General features: G+C 42.8%; 3 protein-coding genes and 1 pseudogene across 6 annotated transcripts; 3 read left to right on the top strand and 1 right to left on the bottom strand.

Annotated features, from left to right (window-relative positions):
• Positions 1 to 433: 433 nt before the first annotated feature.
• On the top strand, positions 434 to 3,081 carry LOC115673890 (red chlorophyll catabolite reductase, chloroplastic). 2 transcript variants are annotated; one of them, XM_056314137.1, is made up of 3 exons: positions 434 to 854; positions 2,028 to 2,691; positions 2,767 to 3,081. In XM_056314137.1, the coding sequence occupies exons 1-2, from the start codon at positions 492 to 494 to the stop codon at positions 2,637 to 2,639; spliced, it is 975 nt and encodes a 324-aa protein (XP_056170112.1). In that variant the 5' UTR covers positions 434 to 491; the 3' UTR covers positions 2,640 to 2,691; positions 2,767 to 3,081. The 2 variants fall into 2 exon arrangements, with proteins under 2 accessions (XP_056170112.1, XP_056170111.1); XM_056314136.1 differs by having other exon boundaries at positions 435 to 854; positions 2,791 to 3,081.
• A 529-nt stretch (positions 3,082 to 3,610) lies between these two features.
• Positions 3,611 to 7,345, top strand: LOC115673852 (pentatricopeptide repeat-containing protein At1g11290, chloroplastic-like). 2 transcript variants are annotated; one of them, XM_056313811.1, is made up of 2 exons: positions 3,611 to 4,529; positions 5,059 to 7,345. In XM_056313811.1, the coding sequence occupies exons 1-2, from the start codon at positions 3,819 to 3,821 to the stop codon at positions 5,119 to 5,121; spliced, it is 774 nt and encodes a 257-aa protein (XP_056169786.1). In that variant the 5' UTR covers positions 3,611 to 3,818; the 3' UTR covers positions 5,122 to 7,345. The 2 variants fall into 2 exon arrangements, with proteins under 2 accessions (XP_056169786.1, XP_030451961.2); XM_030596101.2 differs by having other exon boundaries at positions 4,393 to 4,529.
• Positions 7,346 to 7,694: 349 nt separating this feature from the next.
• LOC115673859 (uncharacterized) lies at positions 7,695 to 17,628 on the bottom strand. Of its 2 annotated transcripts, none has more exons than XM_030596108.2 (8): positions 17,495 to 17,628; positions 12,076 to 17,304; positions 11,740 to 11,990; positions 11,536 to 11,656; positions 10,896 to 11,094; positions 10,486 to 10,818; positions 9,706 to 10,394; positions 7,695 to 8,877 (listed from the first exon to the last, which is right to left on the bottom strand). In XM_030596108.2, exons 2-8 carry the CDS (start codon positions 17,116 to 17,118, stop codon positions 8,239 to 8,241), a joined length of 7,275 nt encoding a protein of 2,424 aa, XP_030451968.1. In that variant the 5' UTR covers positions 17,119 to 17,304; positions 17,495 to 17,628; the 3' UTR covers positions 7,695 to 8,238. The 2 variants fall into 2 exon arrangements, with proteins under 2 accessions (XP_030451968.1, XP_030451969.1); XM_030596109.2 differs by having other exon boundaries at positions 12,097 to 17,304.
• Positions 17,629 to 20,174: 2,546 nt separating this feature from the next.
• On the top strand, positions 20,175 to 22,408 carry LOC130138723 (WAT1-related protein At1g09380-like; annotated as a pseudogene).
• Positions 22,409 to 27,626: the final 5,218 nt, after the last annotated feature.

Genomic DNA, 27,626 nt, shown 5'->3' with positions numbered 1-27,626 from the left:
AAGTTAAATTTTATGGTTTTTTAGGATATTAGACCTAAAAAATGTGTTTATGATTCATTTTGACTGTTTTGCCTGCGAGGTTGTGAACTTTCTAATTCAGGCGAGAGGTGATCTAGAAATCATCCCTTTAAAATACACTTACTTTATTTGCGAATGATTGCTAGCTCTTGATTGAGCTTTAGATGATGATCTGATTTTGAATCACAAATTATAGTGATTGCCAACGGATTAAATGAAATCCAAGAGTCATTTTCAGAGAGGCATACTCCAAATCTAACCCCCTAACTTGCGCAGTTTTTGTAATTGGATTCTCGAAAGAAGATTCTGAGGACCCAATTGCAAAACTTGCTCGAGTTTGGAGGACTGAATTTACAATTATCCTTTCAGAAATTTGGACCCGCATTTATCATTATTATCCACAAAATTAATGGATCGACGCCCATGGCAGATATTTTGGTGTCCGTTGAAGCTCTATCGAGAGTCCATCGTTAATGGCAGTCATCTTCCGCCACTTCTCGCTGCTCTCCCCACTCCCTCCGCCGCTGCCGCCGCCGTCGCCTCCTCAGTTCCCGCCTCCTCGCTCTTCCTCCGCTCGATTCGCAGCTGCTTCTTCTTCTTCCTCTCGATCGCCGTCTCCGGCGTCATCAATGGAAGCTGCGGACAAGTTCATGGAGTTCCCTCACGTGTTGGCACCGCACCGGAGCCTGATGATCGATCTCGTGTCCGCGGCGGAGGAGCGGCTGGGCTCTCAGCTGCTTCCCTTCGCCCTCCCGCCCGACGTCCGGTGCTACCAGAACGACGCCGGCTCGGCTCGTGGCTCTCTCTACGTCAGGCGCGGCCAGGGTTCCTCCAAGGTATGATTCGGCTCTTCAGTCTTCGGAGATGTGGTCCGCGACGGAGTGTGGTGGTGAAATTGAAGGTGACGAGAAGAGTTTGTGAGTCGTGAGAGAAGCTTGGGAGTGGAGTTCACACTCCTGTCTGTAGACTCAGCATCATATGGTCATTGGTAGAGATTGTATACGAGTCGTCACTATGACAAAACTCACAGCTTGAACGACCATAGTCTTAAGTTCTTTTGTCCAATTTTGCTGGTAGATTGAGACTGTGTTTTGCATAAATTCCACCCAGAAGGCTTATAGAGGTGTCTATCTCCTAGTTATTCCACAAAGCATAGTGTATGTATGTATGTGTTTAATCCATGCCGAGGTTCTCGAGAAGTTTCATTCATGTTGCGATAGCTGCTCACGTGCAAAACGGATTTATCTTTGCGTTTGGATTAACCGTGAATCTTCTCATAGAGGATAATACATGTGGTGTGAGATTCCACGAGCCTTGATGAATGGATAGCTTGGCAATAAATACTTCACGTGCATGATCGAGTTCTTGTTCTATAACCGAATAAGTTCTAGAAGAGAAGCTATCTCATCCGCTATGATAGAAATTTAGCTGCTCTCCATTTTAATTTAGTCTGCTCATGCCTAGATACTATGACCTCTTATGGATCGAATCTGGGCCAGATGAATTGCGAGGTCCAGTTTTTAAGTTCTTGGCGGCAGAAATTGCGGCGCTCTTTGGAGGTCCTGCTCTGATACATTTCCTTTGCGATGCTCTGGAAATGGAAGGCCTCAACCTCATCAAAGCAATCTCTTTGCTTGGCTGTATAGGCAATAGATAACGAACTTATTCTGTCTGCCAGTATTTTGCTATTGCTTTCTGGAGTCCCTTGATTGCTTTGGTCTCCAGCTTTTTACCCGTGAGGAAAGTTTTCGTAAAACTGATGTTCTGGTGACACAGTCTGATACAGCAATTAAATTCTTTCAAGTGCAGATAAAATTATTTATGTTCACCGTCCTTCTCTGGAACTATGGTTTATATCCATCCGAAACATGTTGGTCTGTGATGATTATGAACCTGCACCAAAGTCAATCATTTGTAGATTATGGTGATATATAGACCATATAGGGAAATTTTAGTTCAGTTCTTGGAAAAATGTGTTGTTTGTTTAATTATTTGTTTTGGTTTGTCAGGTTGATTTTTTGTTAGGAAGTTGGCTAAACTGTCAGCTTCCAACTGGAGGATCGCTGAACATAACCAGCCTTTCGGCCTACCTCAACAATTCAACCGATGCTCCAAATTTTCTGTTCGAGCTTATACGGAGCAGCCCAACGTCACTGGTCCTAATCCTTGATTTGCCACCTCGCAAGGACCTCGTAACTTCCCCCGACTACCTTTCAACATTCTACGAGGAAACCGAGTTGGAGTCCTGCAGGCAAGTGCTCGAGAAACTTCCAGAGGCTCAGCCTTATTTCTCCTCGGCCCTTTACATACGATGCGTAGTGTCTCCCACGGCTATCATGCTTCGCATAGAGAGCGAGGCAGGTAAAGCGGAATGCTTGGATGAGATTGTCGAGAAGTACGTCTCTCCTGTTGCCAAAGAAGTCCTGGGAATATGGTTGGACAAATGTGCCGCCGTGGATAGAAACGTGGAAGAGGAGGAGAGAGCATACTTAGAGAGAAGGGACGGTATAATTAAGAGGAAAACTATCGAGATTGACCTCGGGTCCAGCTTTCCAAGGTTGTTTGGGACAGAGATAGCAAACAGAGTCTTGGATGTGCTGAAAGAGGTTTATGGTGTATGAACTGACGAGCCATGCCGCTGGTGTAGCAATTCTCTCCCATGGGGGAACTTCTGTAAGAGCCACTCTTATATTTACTTCTCAAATTAGTGGTAAAGTTCACCTGTCATTAAAGAGTAGACCCGTTCAGAGTTTCGCCCTTTCTTGGATGCAGGATTGAACCTGAAGGGGATGAAGGCCAAAGGTTCGATAGTCCTGCGACATTCGAGCTGTGTTCAGTATGGACCGAGCGAACTAGGCCAGCATTCTCAAGGAAAATCAAGATCGATGAACAGGATTAAGGTTGTGTGTATTCACAAAGCTCTCATGGACAGCGTCCGAAGCATTAGTTTGTATGACATGAATGTTCAAACTCTCATGTCAGCTAAGATGAAGTATATGAGGTGGATGTATCTAATCTTTCGACGACGATGTTAAATCCAACTGAATTGCCCGTCTTGTCCTACGAGTTGTTCGAATAGAATCGTGTACTCGTATCGATGCTCTCCAAATGGGCTGTCTTACCGCATCAACAAATCGTGAGGCGAAACCAAGAGGATCGGAACCGGGGAAAGCATGAAATGGGTTCTCATTTGCCGGACCTGTTTGATAAAAATTTCAATTTTGGGAATGACGATTGCGCTCCATTGCTTGGTAACTCATATTAGGAGCTTTCATAACAACAATTTGTAAATTTTGAGAGCGAAATTACGGCACGAAGGTTAATTAACGTGATTTTTAAGCTGTACACAGTTTACTAATTGTAGGGGAAAAAGCCACAAAAAATTTTAAAACTATATCAGCTGTGATGCATTTACCATAAATTCTTTTTGTATTTATGCGATACATTCATCTTTCGTCAAAATTTTACTTACATAACACCCACGTGGCTTAAGTGAAATAAATGGCAAATATGCTACATAAGTACAAGTCGCAAGAAAAATGTTTAGGTAAATTGGGATTTTTGACATCACAAGGTTCCGGGGCATAGTTTGAATTTTTTTTTTGTAATATTTTTTCTAACTTTATTGATATATTTATTAAAATCTCCCTACATTTTCTCCATCGCCAATTCCAACCGTGTCGAACTCGATGATTTCTTTCCCCTATTTACTCAACTCATCATCATCGTTCACCATCTTCCGTCGGCAGTGAATTCTCCAAAATGGCGTTGATATAAAAGATGCGACCACGACCCGCGACATGCTGTCGAACTCCCCCATGGCTCCACGCTTCACGACTCTCCCGCGTGCCTCCGAAGACCTGACCTTCGCGGCGCCTGAACGATGCGCTCATGGCTCCAGTTGGCTCCGGCTCCGGCACCGTTGCGCCCGCACATTGAAGCTCTGCAGAGACCCCGAGCGCCTGAAGCCCCTGAAGTGCCTCCTGATCGTGAGTGGACTCGCTGAGGAACGTCTCTTGATCGGCGAGCTCGTCAAGTCCTGTTTCCGTTTGGGTGATCCCTGTTTAGCTCTGTCTTCTTTCCGGGGCACCCGCAGAGTGACCCTGTCGTTGCAGAATTCGATGGTCAGGGGCCTCTGCGATCTTGGGTTGTACGAGCAAGTGATGCGGGTTTACGGGAGGTGTCGAAGTGCTGGTTGCCCGTCGGACAACTTCACTCTGCCTTTTGTGCTCAAGGCTTGTTCCGCTCTTGGTGCCCTTGATGTTGGGAAGGAGATACACTGTGTTGCTTTGAGAGCTGGGTTTGAGGCCAATGTTGTGGTGCAGACTGCGCTGCTAGATTTCTACGCGAAAACTGGTCGTTTGGAGGTTGCAGACAAGCTGATTGATTTAATTCCCGAGCCAGATTTGGTTTCTTGGAACGCCCTGATTGCTGGCTCTTCTCTGAATGGCCTTCATAAGAAAGCGCTGGAGCTTTTCGGGAAGATCCGTGCGATGGGATTGAATCCTAATGTGAGTACTCTGGCCTGTATAATTCCGGCATGCACGTGCCTAGGACGTTTTGACATTGGCAGATCTCTCCATGGACTTGCATTTAAATCTGGGCATTTATCGAATGGATATTTGGCTCCTGCTTTGGTGTCAATGTATGCTATAGATGATAATCTATGTAGCGCAAGAGATATGTTTGAGTCTCTTCAAGAAAAGAACGTGGCTGTTTGGAATGCTTTGATTCACGCTTACAAGGAGAAAAAGAAGGCACTTGATGTGTTTGAGATATTCCATCGAATGATTCGATTGGGAATACAGCCTGACGTTGTCACGTTTGTGTGTATCATCGCTGCATGTGAAAATCTGCATGATTCTGTTCATGGTAAATGCCTTCATGCTTTAACAATGAAACATGGAATAGGTTGTCAGATATCAGTGGGAACCTCCCTCGTATCATTTTATGCCAAGCATGGGGATATAAATTCAGCCAAGTCGCTTTTCGATGATATGCCCGACAGAAACTTGCTGACATGGAATTCATTAATTTCAGGTTATGTGCATAACAGGCTATTGGATGAAAGTCTGGCTGTCTTCTCTGAAATGCAATTTGTAGGATTGACTCCAGATCCTGTTTCAATTGTTAGTATTGTTTCTGCATGCTCCAAACTTAAATCCATTTTATTGGAAAATCTGCCCATGCATTTAGTGAGAAAATGGATGTTGTCTCTAACCTTAACGTGTCAAATGCTCTCCTGGCATTTTACTGTGAATGTCATGACCTTTCTTCCTCATTTGCTCTATTTAACAGAATGGCCTCAAGAGACATTGTATCATGGAATACTTTAATTTCGGGGTGTGTACGCACTGGACAAATTGAAAAAGCGTGGGAGCTCGGTCGCCTAATGCAAAAGGAAGAAATGAAGTTGGATTTTGTAAGTCTAATAAGTATTCTCCCAAGTTATGTTTCCATTAACTATTTGCTGCAAGGGATGATTCTGCACTGTTACGCCATCAAAATGGGGTTCACCTGGGACGTTGCTTTAGTAAATGCTCTCATTAGCATGTATTGTAACTGTGGAGATCTCGATTCTAGTAGTTTGCTCTTTAAGATCATGCCTGGAAGAGATTTAGTCTCATGGAATGCTCTAATGACTGGCTTTCGAAACAAAAAACTTGATGGTGATGTCCTTGTGTTGTTTCATCGAATGATGGAGGAGGATCAGAATACACCAAATGATGTTACTTTGATAAATTTATTGCCTTCATGTTGTTCGCAGCTGCAAGGCAAGTCCATACACGCCTTTGCTCTGAGAAGAGGGATTCTTCGAGACCCTCCCTTACTTACATCACTTGTATCCATGTACACCAGATTTGACGATATCAGATGTAGCCTCAGGTTGTTTGAAATGGGAGATAAGTTGGACATCTCTTTGTGGAATTCCTTAATGAGCATGCATGTCCAAACAAAAAATTCATACAAAGCAGTTGATGCTTTCTGCCGGTTGCTTTGTATGGGATTGGAGGCTGACCATGTTACGGTCCTGATCTTAATTTCTGCTTCTGCTCAGCTAACTATCGCGAACCTTGCCCATTCTGTGCTATCTTACGTGATACGGAAGGGCTTCGAGAAAGATATTGGGATCAACAATTCCCTTATTGACTTGTATGCAAGATGTGGAAACTTATCGATAGCGAGGGATCTATTCAATAGTTCCGATGAAAAGGACTTAGTCTCCTGGAGCGTGATGATTAATGCATATGGGATGCATGGAAATTTTGAGGCTGCTCTCGACCTTCTCTCGCAGATGGAACTCACTGGCATGAAACCGGATGCCATCACATATTTAAGTATCCTGTCAGTTTGCAGCCATGCTGGCTTAGTTCATCAAGCCAAGATGATTTTTCATTCTATGGTTGAACAGGGAGTATCTCCAAACACAGAACACCATTCTTGCATGGTAGACCTCCTCGGAAGAAGAGGACATCTGGATGAGGCCTTCGAGATTGCTAAAGGGTTGCCTCATCTAGCTTCCACTGCCCTTCTCGAGTCTTTGTTGGGTGCTTGTTCTGTGCAGGGAAATGCTGAAATCGCAGAGGGAGTTTGCAAGATGCTGTTGGAAATGGACCCGAGCAACTCTGTATCATTTGTGATGCTCCATAATACGTATGCAGTGGCAGGACGGTGGATCGATGCTGGTAGAGTGAGGTCTGACATGGAAAGGAGGAGGTTGAGAAAAGTTCCTGGTTATAGTCTTGTTCATGGAAGTTAAAAAAATCACGATCAGTATACCTGTTGGATTTTTTACTTAGCAGAATGAAATTTCAGTCCTATCATTCAGAGAATTCACAAGCCATAGCCATACATGATTGGCAGTATTTTTCCAGCAAATTCATTGGAATCCCTTGTGAGGGAGTCACGTGGTAAAGGAAGATCAGCGAGGCGAGGCAGAGTGATCTATTCTGACATTCTGGGGAGTGCTCACCATCTGAAGTTTGCTTGGAGATTTTGAGGGATTTTTACTTCGTATGGTTGTGATATGTTGCAGAACAAAAAAAAAATGGTTGTGATATCTTGCACATTGGTCCATTTTTGGATTTACAAACTGCATAATATCAGTTGAAGAAGTTTGAAAATGCGCCGGCGCTGCGTTGTTCACGTGCGGGTCAACCTCAAAATAGTAAACTTTCAATGCCAAGTTTTTTAACAATAAATTGGATCCTAATGCAACATTTGAACTTCAGTATGGTGGATGATGTAAACTGTTGCCTTAAGTGCAGAAGCGCTGGTTTATTGTAGAAAGCCGCCAAACAGAAATCGAATCCGGTCATTGATTGCACCATTTCCCGGACCGTTAGATCCAATATATTACAATGCTGATTTAATTTTCGATTTTCTCTTAAGACAGCTCTCTGTCAGTTCTCTGAAGCTTAAGTGTGACTACACCAATCTACCTGCACAAATCTCTTTAACATCACTTCTCTCTCCGTAGACATAAATGTGCGTACAATGGTACAAGTATACATTCCGCCACTTCTCTTAAAATTCTCCACAAGGTATACACATACAAGTTGAGGTGCCTAATAAGGTTGTAACGACCAACAAGATCCTGCATCTGTGCCTGGCACCGATGAGTCTATCGAACTTGCATTCTTGGAGAAACGCTGATGTTGCGCATAGAAGACAGGTACCGGAAATATCAAATTATATTTCCTCAAGCATGAAATCCCCGCATCAACATGACAAGGATGAAAGCCATCAGTATTATACTCTGCTACAAACACGTATTTTCCACAGGACGTATCAGTCTACACATCAAGAGTTACCAACATGGTAAAAAAATAGTTGGATCACCAAATTTCCGAGGTTTTCTCCCCCCAGGAAATAAACAATCAGTTCACAAAAACCCAAAAGAATAGAGATAAAAAAAACCAATGGCCAAACACACAATAATCCCAGGACAGCAGCATCCTTACCAGCAGATCGACTAGCACACTGGATGCACCAGTTATAGGACTCAGCAGTAACAATAATCCAAAAATGCTTATCCTGAGATACTTTCTGCAAGTTTTATTAGGTTTGGCGTGGCTCCTTCTTGATAGTCTCACGTAATCCCAGATCTCAGCACTCACCTTCAGGGCAAGCGACTCTTTCCCGAAAAAGAAGTTTCATTGTGGAGCATACCAAATGTCACGCTTTATCTGCCATGATCACATCACCTTTCCATGACCTTTATGAGGTTGCTGTTTTCCCACCAATAGTCTGCTTAGCCACATATACTTGCTTCACCTTGGAGGAAGCAAAGCTCTTTTCTGAACCAAAAGAATGGTTCCGTCCTTGAAAACCTGTTCGGCGGTGAGGCCATTCATTGCCCTTTTGAGAAGGACCTCCTCTAGGATAGTTATATGCAGAAGAGCTGCTGTAATTCTGGGAAGAAATACTTCTCTGCTGGGAAGATTTATTCTCAAAAACTGCAGCTGTTTCAGAGCCGCATCCGTCATTATCACTGCCATTCTGATGATTAACGTTGCCAGCATTGATGCTGGCATTTAAAGGTGAATTCTTGGCGACAATACTCTGAGTAGAAGCCCCTGAACTGGAGCTTGATGGGTCTAGCAGTCCTAGCTCACCAGCCAACCGGTTGTCACTGGCATCTGTTGCCACAGGAAAATTCCGACTGCTTTCTGGAGTGGAGGTGCGAGTCTCAGCAAATCTGTTGGCAGCTAATGATTGGTCAACAGAAGGCCCATTATTAAACTGTGGAGGAAGTGCCCCAGCTTGCTGCTGCATTGGCAAAGACATTGAAGAGGATTGCAGTGGAGAAGCAGGAAGATGAGTCCATCGAGCATGAACCGACATCTCGGGATTGGTCTGAGAAGAAAATTTCAACCAATAATCAGTGTCTTAAAAGGCAGCAACAACAAATCCACAATAAACCTTATTTACTCCAACTTAAGGAAGAAGTTATAAAAATTTACTAAATCTCCACCTCTACCATATGCTATATTTACCTACAAAGATCCAGTCTGTAATCTATATGACATTGGATTTCACGTGCACAAATAAGGGCAAAAGTTCTCTTTCTTTCCTGACTAAATTTAGTAGAGTAATGCTTTTATCAAGGCTTTATGACAACAAAAATTGAGATCCCTTTAGAATATATTAGAGCTCTTCCACAAAGATAAACTTCAAAGAACAACAATTCTATCATGCGGATTTTAATGGCAAAGTCCTTGACATGCAGTCTTTTATTCACCAAGTGAAGAACACATTGTGATATCACATTGAACGAGAAAAACAAAGATTAATAACTTCATGCAGCCCATTCACATCTTGCTGCTTAACATCAAAATACAAAGATACTGTGAGGCCAGAATGTCTCTTCTAAACAATGTTACCAGCAAGTTTGTCATAAAAGATTCATATTGGTTCTAAATCAAGTGACTTCTTTCTTTTATCACTTTTTCCCGATACTTTCTCTTAAAAGGGAAAGGCCTGTGTCCTTTTGTTTCAGTTTCAATGAATATGAACCTCCTGCTTTATAATTTATGGCTATTGTCATCTTCTGCAAATCCCAAGATGAGTCACTCTTGAAGTAGTTTCATGCTTTAGTGACAAAGAGTACCAGAGCTAAATCAGGTACGATTGTGACGAGCTACAAGGGATCCGACTTTTTAGCCAGAAAGAATAGATCACTACCTGGAAAGGAGGCACATCAAACATAGGGGAAGCTATTGGCAATAGAGGTGAGCCAGGAGCAAGATGCTGCATTTGAGTAGGCATGTTTGCTGGATTGCGTTGGGTAGGAACAACGTTTAAATTGTTCATATCTCCCTCACCAACCATTGGAGCGGATGCAGGATTGTGCTTCCAGTCAGGTTGCCTTCCTGAAGGTATGAAAGTGGTGCCCATGAAACTCAAGCCAACCTGTCCAAACTGCCCAACTGGTGCAAAATGGTTATAGACAACCATATGCGGTGGGCCCTGAACTCCAGGTATTCCTCCAGGACTGATGAAAGGACCAGTAAACCCTGCAGGAGGACCGTAAAATGAATCTACACCAGAATGGCATTGTGGCCAGGACCCATGTGGCCCTGAATTGGGTGCACTGCTCTTCTGTGATTGCTGTTGTGTAGATGCAGATTCCTCATTGGGACCAAAAGCAAATATCGGATTCCCCATCATCGGGTTCATCTCATAGAAAGGAAAATGAGAAGGTGGACCTCCAGGAAAATGTGAAAGCATCTGACTTGAAGTGCTCTGTGAACTTGTCAACGGTTGCCACAAGGAAATGGGAGGTGTTTCAACAGAGAGGTCAGCAGGAAGAGAAACATTCAAAGGCTCTTCTGCCCTTAAGTGATTTGCAGACTCCTGATCACCAGCTACACCTAAGTCATAATGAAGCATATATGATCAATCAGATGTTCCGCTAAACCCAAAAAAGAATGCTTGCAACAAAGCTATGAAAGGTTTCACTACCTGCGCATATCCCGTCAACATCTACAGCTCCAAAAGTTTTGGCATCTGAAACAGAGACAGAGCGACCCAGGCCATTCCCAACTATCTCATCACTGCTAATTGCAGCAACCGCCACAGCGGAAGCAGCTGCTTCAGCTTCAGCTTCACTATCTTCTAGATGAACACAGGGCTCACCTGAGTTCTTATCCTTCTCAAAGAAAATGATGCAACCATCTTCAGCTGCAGAAAGTTTATGAGAAACTTGAACATCCGGAAGACATGAATTTGGAGGGCCTATCCCATGAGAAAGAGCATGGCTGGTAGGAGGAAGAACTGTTGGAGATGTTACCGCACCTGAGTTTAGCATTAACCACACACAAGTCAATAATTGGATCTTGCAGTACATTACTTCACACAAATAAAATGCTCACCAAACTGAATTTTCTCCCCAGCAAGCAGTGAATTTATTGGACTTGCTGCTGAAGAAAACGATTTGTCTTTTGCTGATATGGACGTCAATGGCACACTACCCTCAGTAACTGTAAAACTAGATTCTCCAACAGAAACACGTGCATCAAATTTTGCGGGCTTCATTGCCTCATCAAGTTGTGACTGTGTAAGGGACATAACCTACAACATAAATGAATCACTTTCAAATCATCATATCCAGAAAGCAGTATCAGACGATAAAGCATGGAGCATTGCAAGTTCTTACTTTTCTATGTACTTTTTATTTACATTAATAAAGCAAACATTTCAAACAAAAACGAGGAAACTCCACGGATCTTCTGATAAAAAATTTTGAATCAACCTATAAAAACTGTCCAGTCTAACAAAGCTTGTCACAGCAACTAAGCGCCAATTTAACTCGTATAAAATCAAATCAATATTTAGATAGTTACACAGCTTTTATATAACTATAACGCAAAGAAACCAACTAAAAGATCCTAATTCATGAGTGTCCTAGAAAAAATAGAATTCTTGAGAGACAACTGAAACAAGAAGTTGGTGCTTAAATATATGAATCGCCGGACAGCCCATCAACGATTTCCCATGGAGCATGAGACTAACCTGTTGGTTAATTCCTGAATTACCCCAAGAGTCCAAAGGTTGAACATCATCCATGACCTTATTCTTGCTCTCAAATATTGAGCCTGGCCCAAGGTTCTTTCCAATGTCAGCTGAAAGGGACCTGCACGAAGAGAGGGTTAAAATGAAAATTGAAATAAAGTACTTCATCTTTCAATGCAGCTATAGGATTTATAGAGTATATACATGATCTTTTGGGGAACCGAATCAGCCTGAGTTTCAGTTTTAGCGGCAGGTGTCCCAATTGGAGCTAATGGTTGCGACACCATCAAGGCACTAAAGCCAACTGATACTTCGATATTTGCCAAACCACGTCCATCTGCGGTGGCAAAGTCAATGTGACCGGTGGTAACAGTTTCTCCACTTCTCAAAGAAGAGATTCTCTTGGAGGTACTAGGGAAGTCGGTATTTTGCAATGGACGAGACTTCCTTGGCACCTAGAATATAATGAAAGTACAAACAACATTAATAAGCAACATCTCAGTAACAACAGATGTTGAGAAGATAGAAATTTAATGAAACCTTTTCAACACGGGACTTTGCCTTGATCTCTTTCTCTCTCTGCTCACGCTTGTCGTTCAGCATTTGCCTCTTTGACCTCACCTCAATGAAGTCGTCTTCATCACTGGGGGCTTCTATTCCCGATTGCTGAAAAACACGCACAATACCACTTTGAAGAGGAGCATCAATATCTTCTTCATGGACATTGCTCTTAGGGATTTGCTCAAGAGAGAGTGGCTGATGAACGGACTGGCTCTTTGAGATGGACTCTTTTAAAGATCGCTTTTCATTTCTGCTTCGAGATTCCATTTCTTGAGTATTAATTGAGCCAGATCTAATACTTTCAGACTCAAATGTCCGCTTGGGCAGTTTACCTGATAATACAGCCTTTCCAGAACCAATTCTTCCTGAGATTAATGCGCTTCTAGCATTTACACTTGACCTGTCATCCAGCCCAAAGAGGGAGGGTGAACCAAGGATTGCTGATCGCCTTTTTTCGCCATTCTCTCTAACTCGGAACTCGGTTCGCCTCACAGTACGTCTCTGCCTTCTCTGATATCCTGAAGAATCTGACTGGGAAACCTCATTTTCTGGAAGAGATGATCTTGATGCAGGGTTTTTAACCTTGAACACGTAATGCTTCACTTTTCCACCATTTACAGAGCCATGAACCTTTGATCCATTGAAATCCTTCTCTTTCCTGACGGCCTGAGATGATAGAACCCCAGTTATGCCTTGCCCTTCCCATTTCTTCGAATTCGACATGAATTTGTAGTTCTTGCCACCTTCATTCTGTTGGCCTGGCTCCTCTAATTGGAAATCGGGAACATTATTGCCCTTGAGAAACTGAGAATTTTCTGCTCGATCCTGCTGCATGGTCAACATGCCTTCTGCATTTACTCTGGCTGGTGATGGATTTAAGTTTTTCATTGCCTTATCATGAGGCAGAATCAAGTGCCTGGGAACGCCTGGTTGGCTTTCTGCTGACAGGGATGCATCATCCATTTTCGCAAGATTTTGAGCAGGGATGTCTTGACTTGGTTGAACTGACAAAGAGCCATCCTGATTATGGTTAAATGGAAAATTAGCTGGAACATTTGGCCGAACCAGTGATACTGGGGAAGCCATGGACACAATTCCTGGAGTAAATGCAGATGAGTATCTGAGCTGTCCAAACTGAAAAATAGGTGTATGTGCTTGTTGCATTGGACTAAGAGATGGAGTAACTTGAGGATGCAAATGAAGAGGCATCTGAATGGAACCAATTTGAATAGCTGGCACAGGAGATGGTATCAAGGAAGGACCGGAAAACAGACCAAACTGAAGCTTAGGTGCTTCAGCCTGAGTAGCAACAGCAGGGGCAGTAGAATGCAATATCAAGTTGCTACTGGATGGAACTACATGCCCCACAGGAGCATCAGTGTTATCCAAAATCTGAGAGGCTGCCGACGTCACAGCAATGTTGTTAGGCTTAATCACCAGGCCTTGCATGGCTTTCTCCGCTTCCTGCAGCAGCCTAGATGAAGCATCCATGCTTGATCGAGGAGAACCATCAACATGTTGACCAGTCCGCACATCACTGCTCAGTCTGACTGAGGACTCCTCTTCTTGACCATGGCCAAGAGAAACAGATGGCACTGCATAAGAAACTTCTCTGTTCCTTGGACTTTGTTCATACTCATCACTCGGCACAGGAACTTCGACGCCCTCATTAAAGCCTAAAACCAAATTGTCCACAAGCCCAGCTGAACTTTCATTCTCCAAGTGAATATCGTCAAATTCCTGATGTCTATCTCCCATCTCATCATCTGCTTCTCGTACTTCATCTTCTTCCTGGTATCCCTCTTCATCTTCATCATACTCTTCTTGCTCCTGCAACAGTTCATTGTTCTCCTCAGTCCATTCTCCTTCGTCCTCACTAGAAATAGATCTGGGAGCATTTGCAACCTGCCCAGCTTTGGTCGGTAAGACAACAGCTTCCTTTTCAGGGATGAGAAAACCTCCATCCTGTCCAGCTGCTAACTTCACAGAATAGTCCCCAGATTCATCCAAATCATCATGAGAAAGATGAATAGGAGAATCAGGGGGGCTCGAAACAGAGAGAGAGGATTGGGAGTCACACCTTGGTGCAGTCTGTGGATCTAGTTTCTGCTCATCAGTGCTCTCTTGCTCGACAACAACTAATTGATGATCCACATCCTCTTGATGACCCAAGCCGTGACCCACATTCAGTGTAGATCCACTTCTTACAGAACCTGTATGATGCATCTCGTTATCTCGAAAAGATGAGGGTCCTGGACGCTCAATTTCACCTCCATGTGCATTCTTATGCATGGAAGATAATGAAGGAGGAGGGAGAACACGAGGCTGCCTCATGGAATACCTTGACCTCCCAAAAGAGTAAGAGCCATCTGCCTCAGAATTCTGATAAAATTGTTCAGAAGATGGAGGATAAGGATAACCATGGGGCCGACTGTGCCCCCACCCAACATCACCAGCAAACCTCTCATTAAAATTCTCATGAAACTCAGGATCAAGCTCAGGATTCCTATTAACAGGATCTCCATCAACAAGATTCCACCTGTGCCCTCTCGTGTGAGGGAAATCATCCATCTGAGGCTCTGACATCCCTCCTTTATTGTAACTCCTATAAGACACAGATCCAGCTCCATTGAACTCTTTCCTCTGTAATGTTTTTCCTCCATGTGATGCATCTCGTCTAGGGCCATAAGGACCACCCTCTTGTTCTGCCAGACCAAGGGTTGAGCTGCTCCCTGTCTCAAATGGGTCCCTTCTCCATGAATTAGAAAGTTTCCCTCTTTCCATCGATATTGAACTATCCTGAGAAACAGTTGGCCTGCTGCCCATGTCAAATGTTCTATTGAAAGTAGAAGAATCAGAAGATGCAGGAGTAGTAATCCGCTCAACCATATTTTCACTATCTTCCCAATCGCCTGTATCTGCAACCCTTGAAGTATCTTTCTCTTTCAGCAATGCTGCATACCTCTCATCTGCAATTAAGGAGTTGCTACTACCTCTTACTGTTTCAGCCTGCCTCTTGGCCATCCTCTCCTCTAGTTCCAAAAGCTTTTGCTTAGCTGCCTGTTTTCTCCTTTCTTCCTCCAAGAGAACCCTCCGCTTCTCCTCTTCCCTCGCTATCCTCTGTTCCTCAGCTCTGCGCAAGGCTTCCAACCTTTCTTGTTCTGCTCTCCAGGCAGCTTCTTTGGCTTCTTCTTCAAGCCTTCTCTGCATTTCCTCCTGCTCTTTGGCTAGCCTAGCTCTCTCCTCCTCTTCCCGACGGGCAAGCTCCAAGGCTCTTTCTTGTTCCTCGAGAATGCGCTGCCGTTCCTGCTCTTGCATCTTCTGAACTCTCTCAAGTTCAGCCTCAAAAGACTCCCTGACAGGGTCATAAAAGTCTGCCTGCTTAAGCATATCTTTTTTCCTTTTCACCACGCCTACCAGGCTTCCAGAATCCCGTCCATCACCATAATCTTTTAAGAAAGGGTCCTCCAGATAAGGCTTTTCATTCTTTGAAAACGGACGTTTGTCCTTTGTAAAATTAAGTATTGGATCATTCAGAGGAGGAAGGCCTTTACCACCAGATGAGCTTTTGGATGCTGAACTACTCTGCGGACCATCACCGGGGTATTTGGTGAATTGTTCGGAGCCATTACGGTCTCTCGCAATCCGCTCTGTTCCTCGACTATTGAATGAATCCAAATTGCTGCTCCATGACAGTCTCCCGCCTTGTCCAAAGGCAATCTCCTTCCTTCCAAGATCATCTAGCGCACCATCTCTAAAAGGTGAAGAGACGTGCTTGTTATCCTTTTTTGTTTCCATACTCAACATAGATGACCTGACACCTAGATTGTTTCTGTCGTTTCGGGATTCTTGTACACCAGCTCCGCCTTTTGGAATGGGGGAAGAAATTCTCCATGAGCTTCCTTCCCTGCCTTCGCCACCAGATATTCCCACATCTCTGCCATAGGGGTCTGCTCGATGGACTTCACTGGAAGAATATTTTCCAGTTTCATTGTCACGCTGACCCCACCTGTCGAGAGAACCATGAGCTGGTTTGTGAGGCAGAAAACTTGCCTTGGGCATATCAAAATCTCCATCCCAATAGGCTTCACTCTTTGGAAAGACATTGTCTCTGCCACGTTCTATCAAACCACGACTAGTATCACGCTCATCATCAGCCCAATCAGACCTTGGATTCAATCGAACAAGAGGCAGTGGCCCTGAAAAGTAATCATCCTGCTTCCGACTCTGCTCAGACGTTCGAGAACTGCCAAAAGTATGATTCTCATCCCCATTGTCATGGACTCCATTAGCAAAACTATGACGGGATGACAGCACTTGAGGACGCATATCAACAAGGGAGCTCATGTGAGAGCTTGGCCTCTGCTCATTACCAGCGTCTTCACCTGCTAACTGCTTTTGTTTCAGATTCAGACCATCCTTCTGCCTCTGTGAGGAGCCAGATGCAGCAGGAACTGCAGCTCGCAAAGAAGGGAAGTCCTCTCCCCTCAAAACTGTAACTTTCTCCACTGACAGATATGCAGAAACCACAGGTCCAGACCGAGCCGAAGGTGGCATATATGCACTACCTCCCTTATTCAACGCAGCAACAGCACTATGCATATCCAGATCAACTGCCCCAGAAACGCCCTTATCACCAGAACCGGAAACTTCCTTCTCCTGCAAGCCGACGTTCACAGACTTAGTCCATCCCATGCCGGACGAACCGGGCCTCATCCCGCTTCCATTCACCCCTCCACCAGCAGCACTGCCGCTGGTTCCCAAGGTATCGAATTTCTCATGCTCCTTCCTCAAAGACGGCAAGTTCAAGGGGGGTGGAACAGAAAGCTTGGGCCCAGCTTTCTGCGAGCTGCGAGGCCGCGAAAGCACCACCATACCTCCGCCTCCACCGCCACCGCCATGACCGCCAACCCGGGTTCGACCCTGGCCATAAGAGCTCCCTTGGTGGTGCTGCGCATGCTGCCCGTAAGATTTGTTCAGGTTCACCGACACGAATTTGGTCCCAACCCCAGGATTGGCCATGTCCGACCCGAACACTTCACTCGTCGTCCCGTGGCGGATTCAGATCTCCGCCAACGCATCAACGCACGCACGAACGCCCGCCCACCCCGCCCCCCGACAACACGAATCAACTCAAAAGCTCACAAGATCTAAACAACGTAAGATCCGACAGAGGCAGAATCGAACAGGGACACACTCCCCTTCACCCTGATCAAACAAGGACAAAAAAAAAAAACAACGGTACTCATCAAAAAGCTGCCCAAGCTCCCATAAGCAATGACTGATCGAGCTAATCAGCTGAACGAAGCGGAGAGCTTCGGAAATGACCTAAGCCGTTAGGGTTTCGTCGCAGTGATTGGGCGCATCGCAAGAGAAAGGGGAAACGGGAAGAGCTTACCTCCGGAGGCGCAAGATAGCGGGCGAGGAGGTAACGTGCGCCGGGGGAAGCGAGCGGGGAGGGAGGAGGAGCGAAACGGGGAGCCCTACTGCTGACACAGAAGGGGGAAGAGATAGAGAGAGGGAGGGAGAGAGAGAAGACGGGGGGAGACAGGGCTGGAGGACGAGGGAGAAATAATGGTCGGTTCTTTCGTTTTCCGGTTTGTTGCCCCGCAACTTTGGTGTAATTACAATTGGTGCCCCCCGAAGTTCTTGTGTTGTTGCGCCGTTGCCCCGGTCGTTAGAAATCAAGTCGATCGTATCCCTTTTTCCTATTGTTGCGTTGTGAAGCAAGAAGAAAGAGTTGTGGAATATTCACTTCCCAAGTTCGTTTAGATTGTATCTCATTTGAAATTAGGACATTTGAGTTCGCTTAGATTATGTTTCGGTGCGCATAGATTGTATTATCGATATGTATTGCATGGGATTTCCCGTGCTCTATGTCCTCCAATTTAATTTAGGCTATATTTGTTTTGTGAAAAATTTGGCACTTCCGGAAAATATTTTCAAAAAAGTGATTCTCCGAGGGACATTGCAATATCTTTTTCGGTGTTTGGCTGAAATTTAAAAAGGGAAAATTTCAAATAAGGCCCCAAAGTGGATGAGTTTTCTCAAAAGAGGACCCAAAGTCAATGTTGTCTCAAATAAGGGTCTAAAGTGATTATTGAGTTTCAAATAGGGGTCTGAAGTGATAAATTTTTTCTCAAACAGGGGTCTGAGCTTACCGACCGGTCAAATCTTCGCCGGTCGGCGAGCATGTGCTTATTCCGGTGGCACGAGCAAGGGTATTTTTGTCCAAAGCCATTTCTTTTTTTTTTTTCTTTTTCTTTTCCTTTTTTTACTGTTCATCTTCATCAGGGAGCAAGATCGTGAGCATCATCCTCGTCATGGTCATGGTCGTCATCAATGGCGGCCACACGACCCATCCCGTCCCATGTGGTCTCCTCACCTCCAAAGACTTACTTGGCATGCTCAGCCGGACAATGACGAGCGAGGCTTGCCTTCGCCACCGACGCCCCCGCAGCAACAAGAAATCACCGTACAAAGCAGAAGATTGAAGGGAGGGTCGCCGGCTCGCGGCGAGGAAGCCTTGAAGTCATCAATGTGTGGGAGCTCATGGAAGGCCTCGACGCTGGCGAACCAAAATCGGAAGACTTCGAGCCCGAGGCCGCGGGGACTGCTCCGAGGTCTCGCGAGCATCGACGCGAAGACTCCACTCAAGTTCATGAACCAGATTGGTTCTCCGAGGAAGGCAAACACTTAACGGAGGCAAGGAAAACAAGGGGAACGCAGAAAATGGGTCGAATCAGGTACGGGGAGATCCGATGTCATCCCGATTCGTAATCAATCCACGCCTGATCGCCTTCCCACTCTTCAGATTCAGATCTAGAACTTGAAGTTCTGACGGTGTCGAGCTCGATAGTGAGGAGGTAGTTGAAGAACTGACGTTGTTGGCGCTGAGGAGGCCCAGATATTGGCTGGGTAGGGCTCAGAGGTCCATGGTAGCAGAGACGGCGAAGGTGAGGCCATGGCCGTTGAGATTCGAGCGCTCGATGACTGCAATGAAGACGAAGGAGGAGACGTCGCCACCCTTTGGGTTTTTGAACTGGAACGGGAGTAGTAGAAAGCGTGGCCCATCAGGCGACTCGCTTCGTTGGTGAGCTTGAGGACGCCATTGTTGTTGAAGAAGAAGATGGAGGTGAACTCAAGAGCTGCAACTTTCCTCCAAGCGCAAGCATGAAGAAGATGAACAGTGAACAGATAAAAAAAGAAATATCTTGGATGATTATGCCCCTAGTTGTGTCGCCGGAAGATTTGAGGTCCTTATTTGAGACTAAATGGTCACCTCGGATCCTTATTCGAGACAACGTTAACTTCGGGTCCTCTTTTGAGAAAACTCATCCACTTTGGGGCCTTATTTGAAATTTTCCCATTTAAAAATGAATTTTGTCGCTTGAAAATGAAAACTTGCTTTTCTTGTCCTATGCAGGCTTGCACGGGATACAAGGTCCCATATATTCTATATCATCAGATTTTAATAAAATTTTATCAAATTAAATTTTCATAACATAAATACTTCAATAAATTTTCATATCATCAGATTGGAACCTGGCCTCCGGTGCGTTATTCATGCACCCTAAAATAGCACATATTTGATATTGACTCATAGCTCACGGGGTCTTGTTCCGAGGTTTAATAATAAGGTTTTGTTTATTTTTACCCGATATGACTCAGGTCTTTACTTTTCGTTAATTTTATTTAATTTGATTTTGCTTTGGATCCCAAGTGCCCTAAGGCTATGGTCGAGACCTAAGCACCGAAGGCCTAGTTCCATAAGAGAAAAAACAATTGTTCACAATCTATTGAAGTATTTTTTGTTACGAAAATTTAATTCGATAAAACTTTATTTAAAATTTGATGATATTGTATAGTCCTTATATCGCACAAATAATACATATCTCTTAAGGAAAGCAAAGGTAAGTTTTCCTTTTCAAACAAATTGGGGGCTTTCATGAAACGAGTTTTCTGTTTTTGTTTATGGGCCTCAATGATTTGAGTCCTATGATCGTATGCGCAATGACCAAATACCCTCCTGGCCGACACATTTGTGTGCACCTTGATCTTCAAATGCTGTACCAATCATGGGGTGTGTCTGTTTCATTGAAAATTTTGTGATAAAAGAAAATATGTTATGTGGAAATTATTTTCCTTTGTTTGGGGGTATGTTGAAAAGTGTGATGGAAAACGTTTTCGGGTATTTGACTCTCATTTGATAAGAAAGAGAGCCGAGAAAATATGAAGTAAGAAAATGATTTCTTTTTTATCAGAAGTGAAAGTTGTTTTTCCTTATCTAAATTTTTTTGTTTTCGGTCCATAAAAGATGCTTTTCATTTTTTTTTTTTTGGTCAAATAAAGAATGCTTTCCATTGATTGAGTAGTTTTCCATAATCATAACATTGGAAAATCCGAAAACACTTTGTTGGAAATGATTTTTCCTCAAACAAACTGATCCGTCATCCTTCATCGAACTCATTTTTAACCAATATGCAATCAAGTTCTTCTACTCTAACTATGTTGTCCATTTTCACATAATCTATTATGTGTTTTTCAATATACAAGTATCGTTCAGTATCAAGACGAAGATAGGGCGAGCGAAAGTGATTGGGAACACTGCTATGCAAGGGTGAAGCGTGGGCAGAGCGATGCTGCTCTCGTTTTACCATTGGCACACCATTGCAGGTAATAACTTTGACATTCATTTGAAATATGTAGAGAACTGACAGATGAACGCTCCACCCACAAAAGCTACTCCTCGAGACCTTGCCTCTTTTGTAGCACTTCTGGCCAGTCAGTTTGGTTCATCATCCAAATAAGTGAAACATTTTTTCTTTTGCCTCTATGAATGTATTTTATATCCATATCTGGAGGGCGAAATTTATGTCAAAGAGGAAGTTTGAGAGTACGCTTCGATCTCTCAATGCTTCTTTTCGTAACAAATTCAGTCGAAATTAAGTCATAAATTTGTAGCTCCTTACACTACCACAACACTGATGTGTCTCCTAGCAAGCATCAAGTGTGCAATCTCCATGCTGCTATCTACCACAACACTGATGTTGCCGGTCATTGATCTCTGGGATCCGGCTGATCGCAGTTTTCTATATGGTATGTGTCCTAGAATTGAATGGACTTAAGCAAATAGTGAAGTGGCCTTATTGCGGCTCCTCGTGCATTAATAGTATGGGGAATGTTTTGCACAAAGATAAGGGTAATGGTTATTCAATTTCAGGGTGTTGTGTGTTTTGGGCTCGCGTTTTGCATTATGTCTTGGTGTGTCAACAGAAAAGGTCCACCCAACACCTCTCTCTTTAGCCTTTTGTTGCTCGTCATGTCGACAATCCTAAGCAGGGGCACTCCTTCATGAGAAAAACTCTGTCAGTTCCATTTTACGGTGACATTAGGTTAGGATGTACGAAATGCGAAGTTATATAATTTCTATGGAGGACTGTCTGTTGAGGATGATGTCTTGTATTCTGTTATCCAAGATCCTTATGAGGCAGTTCTGAAAGGTCCCCTGACGACTGGACAGCACAGGGGTCCCGCTCAGAGACATTTTATGTTCATTCATAGAAGGATTTATATGGGAAAGCTAAATATTTTAGGCTATGTGGGCAATTTTGTAATTTGTGCCATGTAGGGTTTCGCTATATATATTTAGGGCGAAACAGGTCTCTAGAATAGAGGCAAGAGGTGAGAAAGAGTGGCTGTACACTTTTCTATGTTATTAGTGAAACGGATCTCTTCTCCCCATGGACGTAGGTAGGCAGAACATCTCCCCTGCTGAACCACGTAAATTCTTGTGTTGTGCGAATTTTCATTACTTTTTTGCATCGTTGATAGGATCGAATTTAGATATTCGACACTGTCTATGAATTGGAAATGATGGATTCACTGAGACAATCTTGTTTCCATTTGAATTTCAGATTGGTGGGGGCTGTGTTCATCATAAGATTGTTGCTCATCATGTCGAAACTCCTAAGATGGGCGCTCCTTCGCAAGAAACTCTAGGTTCTATTTTACCGCAACATTAGGTTAGGATATACGAAATGCAAACTGGTACAATTTATGCGGAGGACTATCTATAAATTAGCAATGATATTAACTAGGATTTCTTTGTTTCCTTTTCAATTTCAAATTGGTGGGTGGTGTGTTCATCATTGCTGGACTTTAGTCTGTCCTATGGGGCAAGGGCAATGAAGCAGAGCAAGCAAGAATCACCGTAAAGGTTGAAGCTCCAGCCAAGTACTGTGAGAAAGAAGATTCCGAGATGCGGCTTCATCCGCATGTAAATAGCCAAAGCCTACATGATTCACACTAAGATTCATGAGTTGCCCAATTAAGCGAAACATTTCTTCTTCTGCCTCTATGATTGTATTTTATATCATTTTTTTCCATGGTGTACATGTCCTAGAGATTGAATGAACTTTAGCAAACAGTGGAGCGGTCGTATTGTGGCTCTTCGTGCATCAATAGTGTTTGAGAGGATAATGATTTGTCTTATTATGTTTAATGAAGGAATTACAATATATATATATATATATATATATATATATATGTATGTATAAAATATAACGTAAACCCCTCTAAACATAATATTACAATTCTACCCTTATTATCATATTTCTAACACTCCCCCTCAAGTTAGAACGTAGATATCAAATAGTCCAAACTTGTTACATAAGAAACTCACTCTATTCCCCTGTAGAAATTTATTAAAAATATCTATCAGTTGATCCTCTATGCTTGCATGTTGAAGAATGATATCTCTTTACTGGACCTTCTCTCGTATAAAGTGGCGGTCAACCTCAATATGTTTGGTTCGCTCATGGAAGACAGGATTGTTTGCAACGATGGATTTGATGTTGACACACCAATTTCTAATAATAACATCCTTAACCAGAGCAATATACATATCACATGTGCCATAGCTCTATATTCTACTTCAGCACTTGATCGGGAAACCACATGTTTCTTACTTTTCCAAGAACCTAAATTACCTCCAAGAAATATGCAATACCCTTATGTAGATCTCTTATCAGTAGGACATCCAGCCTAGTCTGCATTAGAGAATCCTATCGTGTTCAGATGACCATAATTCTTGAAAAGTAGTCCTTTATCTGGTGTTCCCTTCAAGTACTTAATAATTCGCAATACAGCATCCCAGTGAGTAGTACGAGGGGAACTCATAAACTGACTCACTATATTGACAGCAAAGGATATAGCAAGCCTTGTGACAGTAAGATGGTTCAACTTACTAACTAATCTTCGATATTTCATTGGATCATATAACAGTTCTCCATGTTCTGCATCAAGTTTCACATTAGGCTCCATAGGTGTATCAGCTAGTTTTGCTCCTAGAAATCCAACCTCATTAAGAATATCAATTACATATTTTTGTTGTGATAAATTGATACCCGCCTGTGAGTGGGCAACTTCAATCCCAAGAAAATGTCGCAGACGTCCCAAATCTTCAGTATTGAATGTTGTATGTAGAAACTGCTTAAGTCATTGGATACCATCCAAATCACTATCGGTGATAATAATATCATCCACATATACCACCAAGACAGAACTAAATACCGAATGATCTACTTGACACTATTTTAACCTAAACTTAGTAACTACAGCAGTGAACTTACCAAACCAAGCACGAGGAGACTGCTTAAATCCATATAAGGGCTCATGTAAACGACACACCAGATTCTCCCCCTGAGCAATAAACTCAGGTGGTCGCTCCATATATCCTTCTTTAGCTAAATCACCATGTAAGAAGGCATTTTTGACATTCAATTACTGAATATGCTAGCCAAAGTGTGCTGCCTAGGAAATAAAAACACGAACATATGGGATTTTGGCTACAAGTGAGAAAGTGTCATCATTATCAATACCATACGTCTGAGTATATCCTTTAGCAACTAACCAAGCTTTTAATCGATCAAGGGTACTATCAGAGTGAATGTTAACAGTGAAAACCCAACGACAACCAACAGGTTGTTTCCCTTTAGGTAGTGATGTGAGTTGCTAAGTACAATTCTTAAGAAGTGCCTTCATTTCATCTTCCATGGCGTGCCGCCATCCAGGATGAGCAAGAGTTTCAGCAACATTGCTAGGCACAAAAATAGGAGACAAAGACGAGACAAAGGTAAAAAAAGGCAAGAGACAAACGATCATATGATAAGAAACTAGACATAGAATGATGAGTACGTAGACAAGAAGAAGAAAGATCAGAATAATGAGCATAGCAATCCACAGGACAACCAACATAAGATCGTGTACCCTTCCGAAGAGTAACGGGCGGATCAGGATCAGAGGATGGTGCTGCAACTAGCGAAAGAATAGATGAATCATATGTCTGTGGGACCTATACTACTGTGGTAGGAGTTACATTACGCCGATGATATATGCACTCAGCAAAATGAAATCCTGTCGATGGTGCTAAAGGTACGGAGAGTGGAGGAAGTGCTGGGATAACACATCCGCCACCCTCAGTAGCCACCGTAGGTACTGACTAAGTATCATAATAAGCTTGATCCTCAAAGAAAGTCATATCAACCGACACAAAAAGATGACGATGAGTGGGAGTATAACATTTATAACACTTTTGAGTTTGAGAATACGCTACAAAGACACGTTTCCTAGCACAAGAATCTAACTTATCAAGGTTTGGAGTAAGATGATGAACAAAGCAAATACAACCAAAGAGGCAAAGGGAGGATGATCTGGATGTAAAATAGTAAATGGTGTCTCCCCCTAAAGAACATAAGTTGGAAGCCAATTAATTAAGTAACATGCCGTAAGATAGCATGGCCCCAAAAATATTTAGGGAGATGCATAGGAAACATAAGACAACGAGCAACATCAAGGAGATGACAATTTTTGCGTTTGGCTACACCATTTTGCTATGGAGTGTAAGAACAGGATGTTTGATGAAGAATACCATGAGAATCAAGAAACGATTTAAAACTAGTAGTGGAGGCAAGATATTTCTTTGGCATTATCTGATTGTAAATTTTTAACGGAGGTATTATACTAATTCAACACTCCAAAGTAAAATTGGCGAAAGAAATGAAAAATCTCAGTATGATCTTTTATTAAGAACAACCAAGTCATTCGAGAAAAATCATCCACGAATGCAATAAAGTATCTAAAACCAAAAGTATCAGAAACACAACACGAACCCTCACACATCTGAGTGAACTAACTAAAATGGACTAGACACATGACTTTGAAAACGAGAAGGAAAAAATGCCCTATGATATTTACCAAACTGACAAGCTTCACATTGAAATAAACTCACAGACTCAAACTCAAGAAATAAACGTCAAAAAATGTTCAGTGGTGGATGACCGGCACGACAATGCATGTGATACACATAAGAGAATGTGCGCTTCACAACTGCAACAGCTACCACTTTCTTGTCAAAATAGTGCAGGCCATTTGATTCATATCCCCCACCAATCATCTGTCTTTTTTTTTTTTTTTGATAATCGAGGTGTCCGCGCGGCCGGCGAGTTAGGGCTCAAACCAGCGGTGATGCCCAAATAGTCCTCGAGGGGGGCTAGCGCAGCATCCCACCGCCACGACCCCCCACTTAAATCACCGATAGGCGAGTTTGAACCCAGGACCTCTCGTGAAAGGAACTGAGCACAAACCAACGCGGCCACCGATGGGTGGGTCCCCACCAATCATCTGTCCAGTCCTCATATCGTGAAAAACACAATGAGACGAAGAGAAGGTTATCGAACAATTCAATTCCTTAGTCAATGAACAACAGAAATCAAATTATATGGAGATTTGAGGTGTAAGATAGATGATAGAGAGAGAGAAGGACTTAAGTGAGCAACTCCAGTATCGGTAACATGAGATTGTGAACCATCAGCTAATGTGATAGAATTAGACACTTCAGGATATGTAGAATGAAATGAAGACAGTGGCTTGGGTTACTAGTTATATGACGAATGGCTCTAGAGTCTATAACTCAGGAATCAGACAGTTTAGATAGTAAACAAGATGAACTACCTTTGGAAGTCTGTACCAGAGTTACAGTAGGAGCTGAAGAGCCTGTCACCCAATGAGAGTGAACCCATGCATCATACTCAGCTCGTGACAGTGTAATAGTATCACCTGTACCATGCACAGTAGGAGGTCTGGTGAAGTTATTACTAGAGAATCAACATAGGCAAAGCAACAATAGGTTGGAACTCAGGAAGAAGAGTGAAGCAATAAGCCTCTGCATGTCTAGTTCTCTGACAATGGTTGTAGCAGCGAGAGCCACGACCACCAATACCACCATCACGACCACCACGACCTCCAGTCGGATCAAAACCTCGTCCACGACCCCTATAACCATAACCCCGAGTTCTACGTCCACTGGTGCTATGAGAAACCATAGCACTTCTCTCCAAAGCTGTGGTGAAGATTTTCTCAGTAAGTGTCGAACAAAGAGCTTGGGAGAAAACCTCATCCACTATAGGAAAAAAGCTCTAAGATGTAATTTGTTGACGTAGTGAAGAATATTCAGGTCCCAACTGTTGCGACCTAACCTCAGGGTGCACCACCAACGGTTTCGGCTAATGGATTATTAAGCCTAGACTTAACTCGGGCTCTCCCAAGCTCATATCAATTTGTGACTTAAGGTTCGAAATCTCATTTTCATTTTGGAGTCCCTACTAATCTATTTTTGGTAGGTAGATTAGAAACCCAAGTAAAGTATCGGGAGTACCATAGATTATGAATTTGGAGATTTGATTATGTTAAATTCCTCTAACTCCCTTTAGCTACCTTTCTCTTTTATTAAAAAAAAAAATATTTGTAGGCAGCTTGGATTGATTTTAAACCTATTTCTAACATGTGCGGTAATTATGCGAGTTCGCAACCATTATTTAACACCCAATAAAACAAAGCAGTGAATGAAATGCGAGGATAAGGAAGAAACTACTTACCTCAGAGTATGAAAGCATCTGAAATGTTAGTTAAAAAATCATATCAACAACCTAACTATGATTTCTAATTAACACGCAATTCACTCAATTTTTTTTAGGATTTTCACTTATTTAAATGAAAATTAACCTATATGTAATGCATGTAATGCAATTAATCTAAATGCAATGACGTAGAAAGTATATCTATTCTAACATGGTATGCAATTTATAATTAAGCTACTCTATGCGACATGCGATTTAATTAAATGACCTAACATGTAATTTCTAATGACGGGCTAAATTGTTATGCAACTATTCTAGCATGACACACAATTTCATGACCTAACATGCAATTACTAGATGACATGGCAAATTATTGATGACGTAGGAAGATGTTTATGACATGGTAGGAAGACACACCACGTGACACAGTAATGACATAGTAGTGATGATGCAAGCATAATGCGGTTAATCTATATGACATGCACATGTTTATCTTTTTTTAATTTTGCATTCCCTAGTATAAACATGCAATCTATCCTAAAAATAATCTACTTCAATTGTACCTAATCTTTTTGGATTTTTCTTTATAGAAACAAAGTCAATTCAAATCAA

This window comes from Syzygium oleosum, unplaced genomic scaffold (genome assembly GCF_021117445.2).
Source record: "Syzygium oleosum isolate NSW1041296 unplaced genomic scaffold, Sole_v2.1 Sole_v2.08, whole genome shotgun sequence".
Lineage (NCBI taxonomy): Eukaryota > Viridiplantae > Streptophyta > Magnoliopsida > Myrtales > Myrtaceae > Syzygium > Syzygium oleosum.
Note: the sequence above shows the minus strand (reverse complement) of the source record. Positions and strands in the feature narration are given on the sequence as shown.

Bases quoted from the DNA above. Each gene is read 5' to 3' on its own strand.
- LOC115673859 (XM_030596108.2), bottom strand. From the start codon at position 17,118: ATGGCCAATCCTGGGGTTGGGACCAAATTCGTGTCGGTGAACCTGAAC. The intron at 11,991-12,075 runs GTTTCATTAAAT...ATTATATTCTAG, and splicing joins CAAAGTCCCGTGTTGAAAAG to GTGCCAAGGAAGTCTCGTCC. The intron at 11,095-11,535 runs GTTAGTCTCATG...TTTATGTTGTAG, and splicing joins ATTCAGGAATTAACCAACAG to GTTATGTCCCTTACACAGTC.
- LOC115673852 (XM_030596101.2), top strand. From the start codon at position 5,222: ATGGATGTTGTCTCTAACCTTAACGTGTCAAATGCTCTCCTGGCATTT.
- LOC115673890 (XM_056314137.1), top strand. From the start codon at position 492: ATGGCAGTCATCTTCCGCCACTTCTCGCTGCTCTCCCCACTCCCTCCG. The intron at 855-2,027 runs GTATGATTCGGC...TTGGTTTGTCAG, and splicing joins GCGGCCAGGGTTCCTCCAAG to GTTGATTTTTTGTTAGGAAG.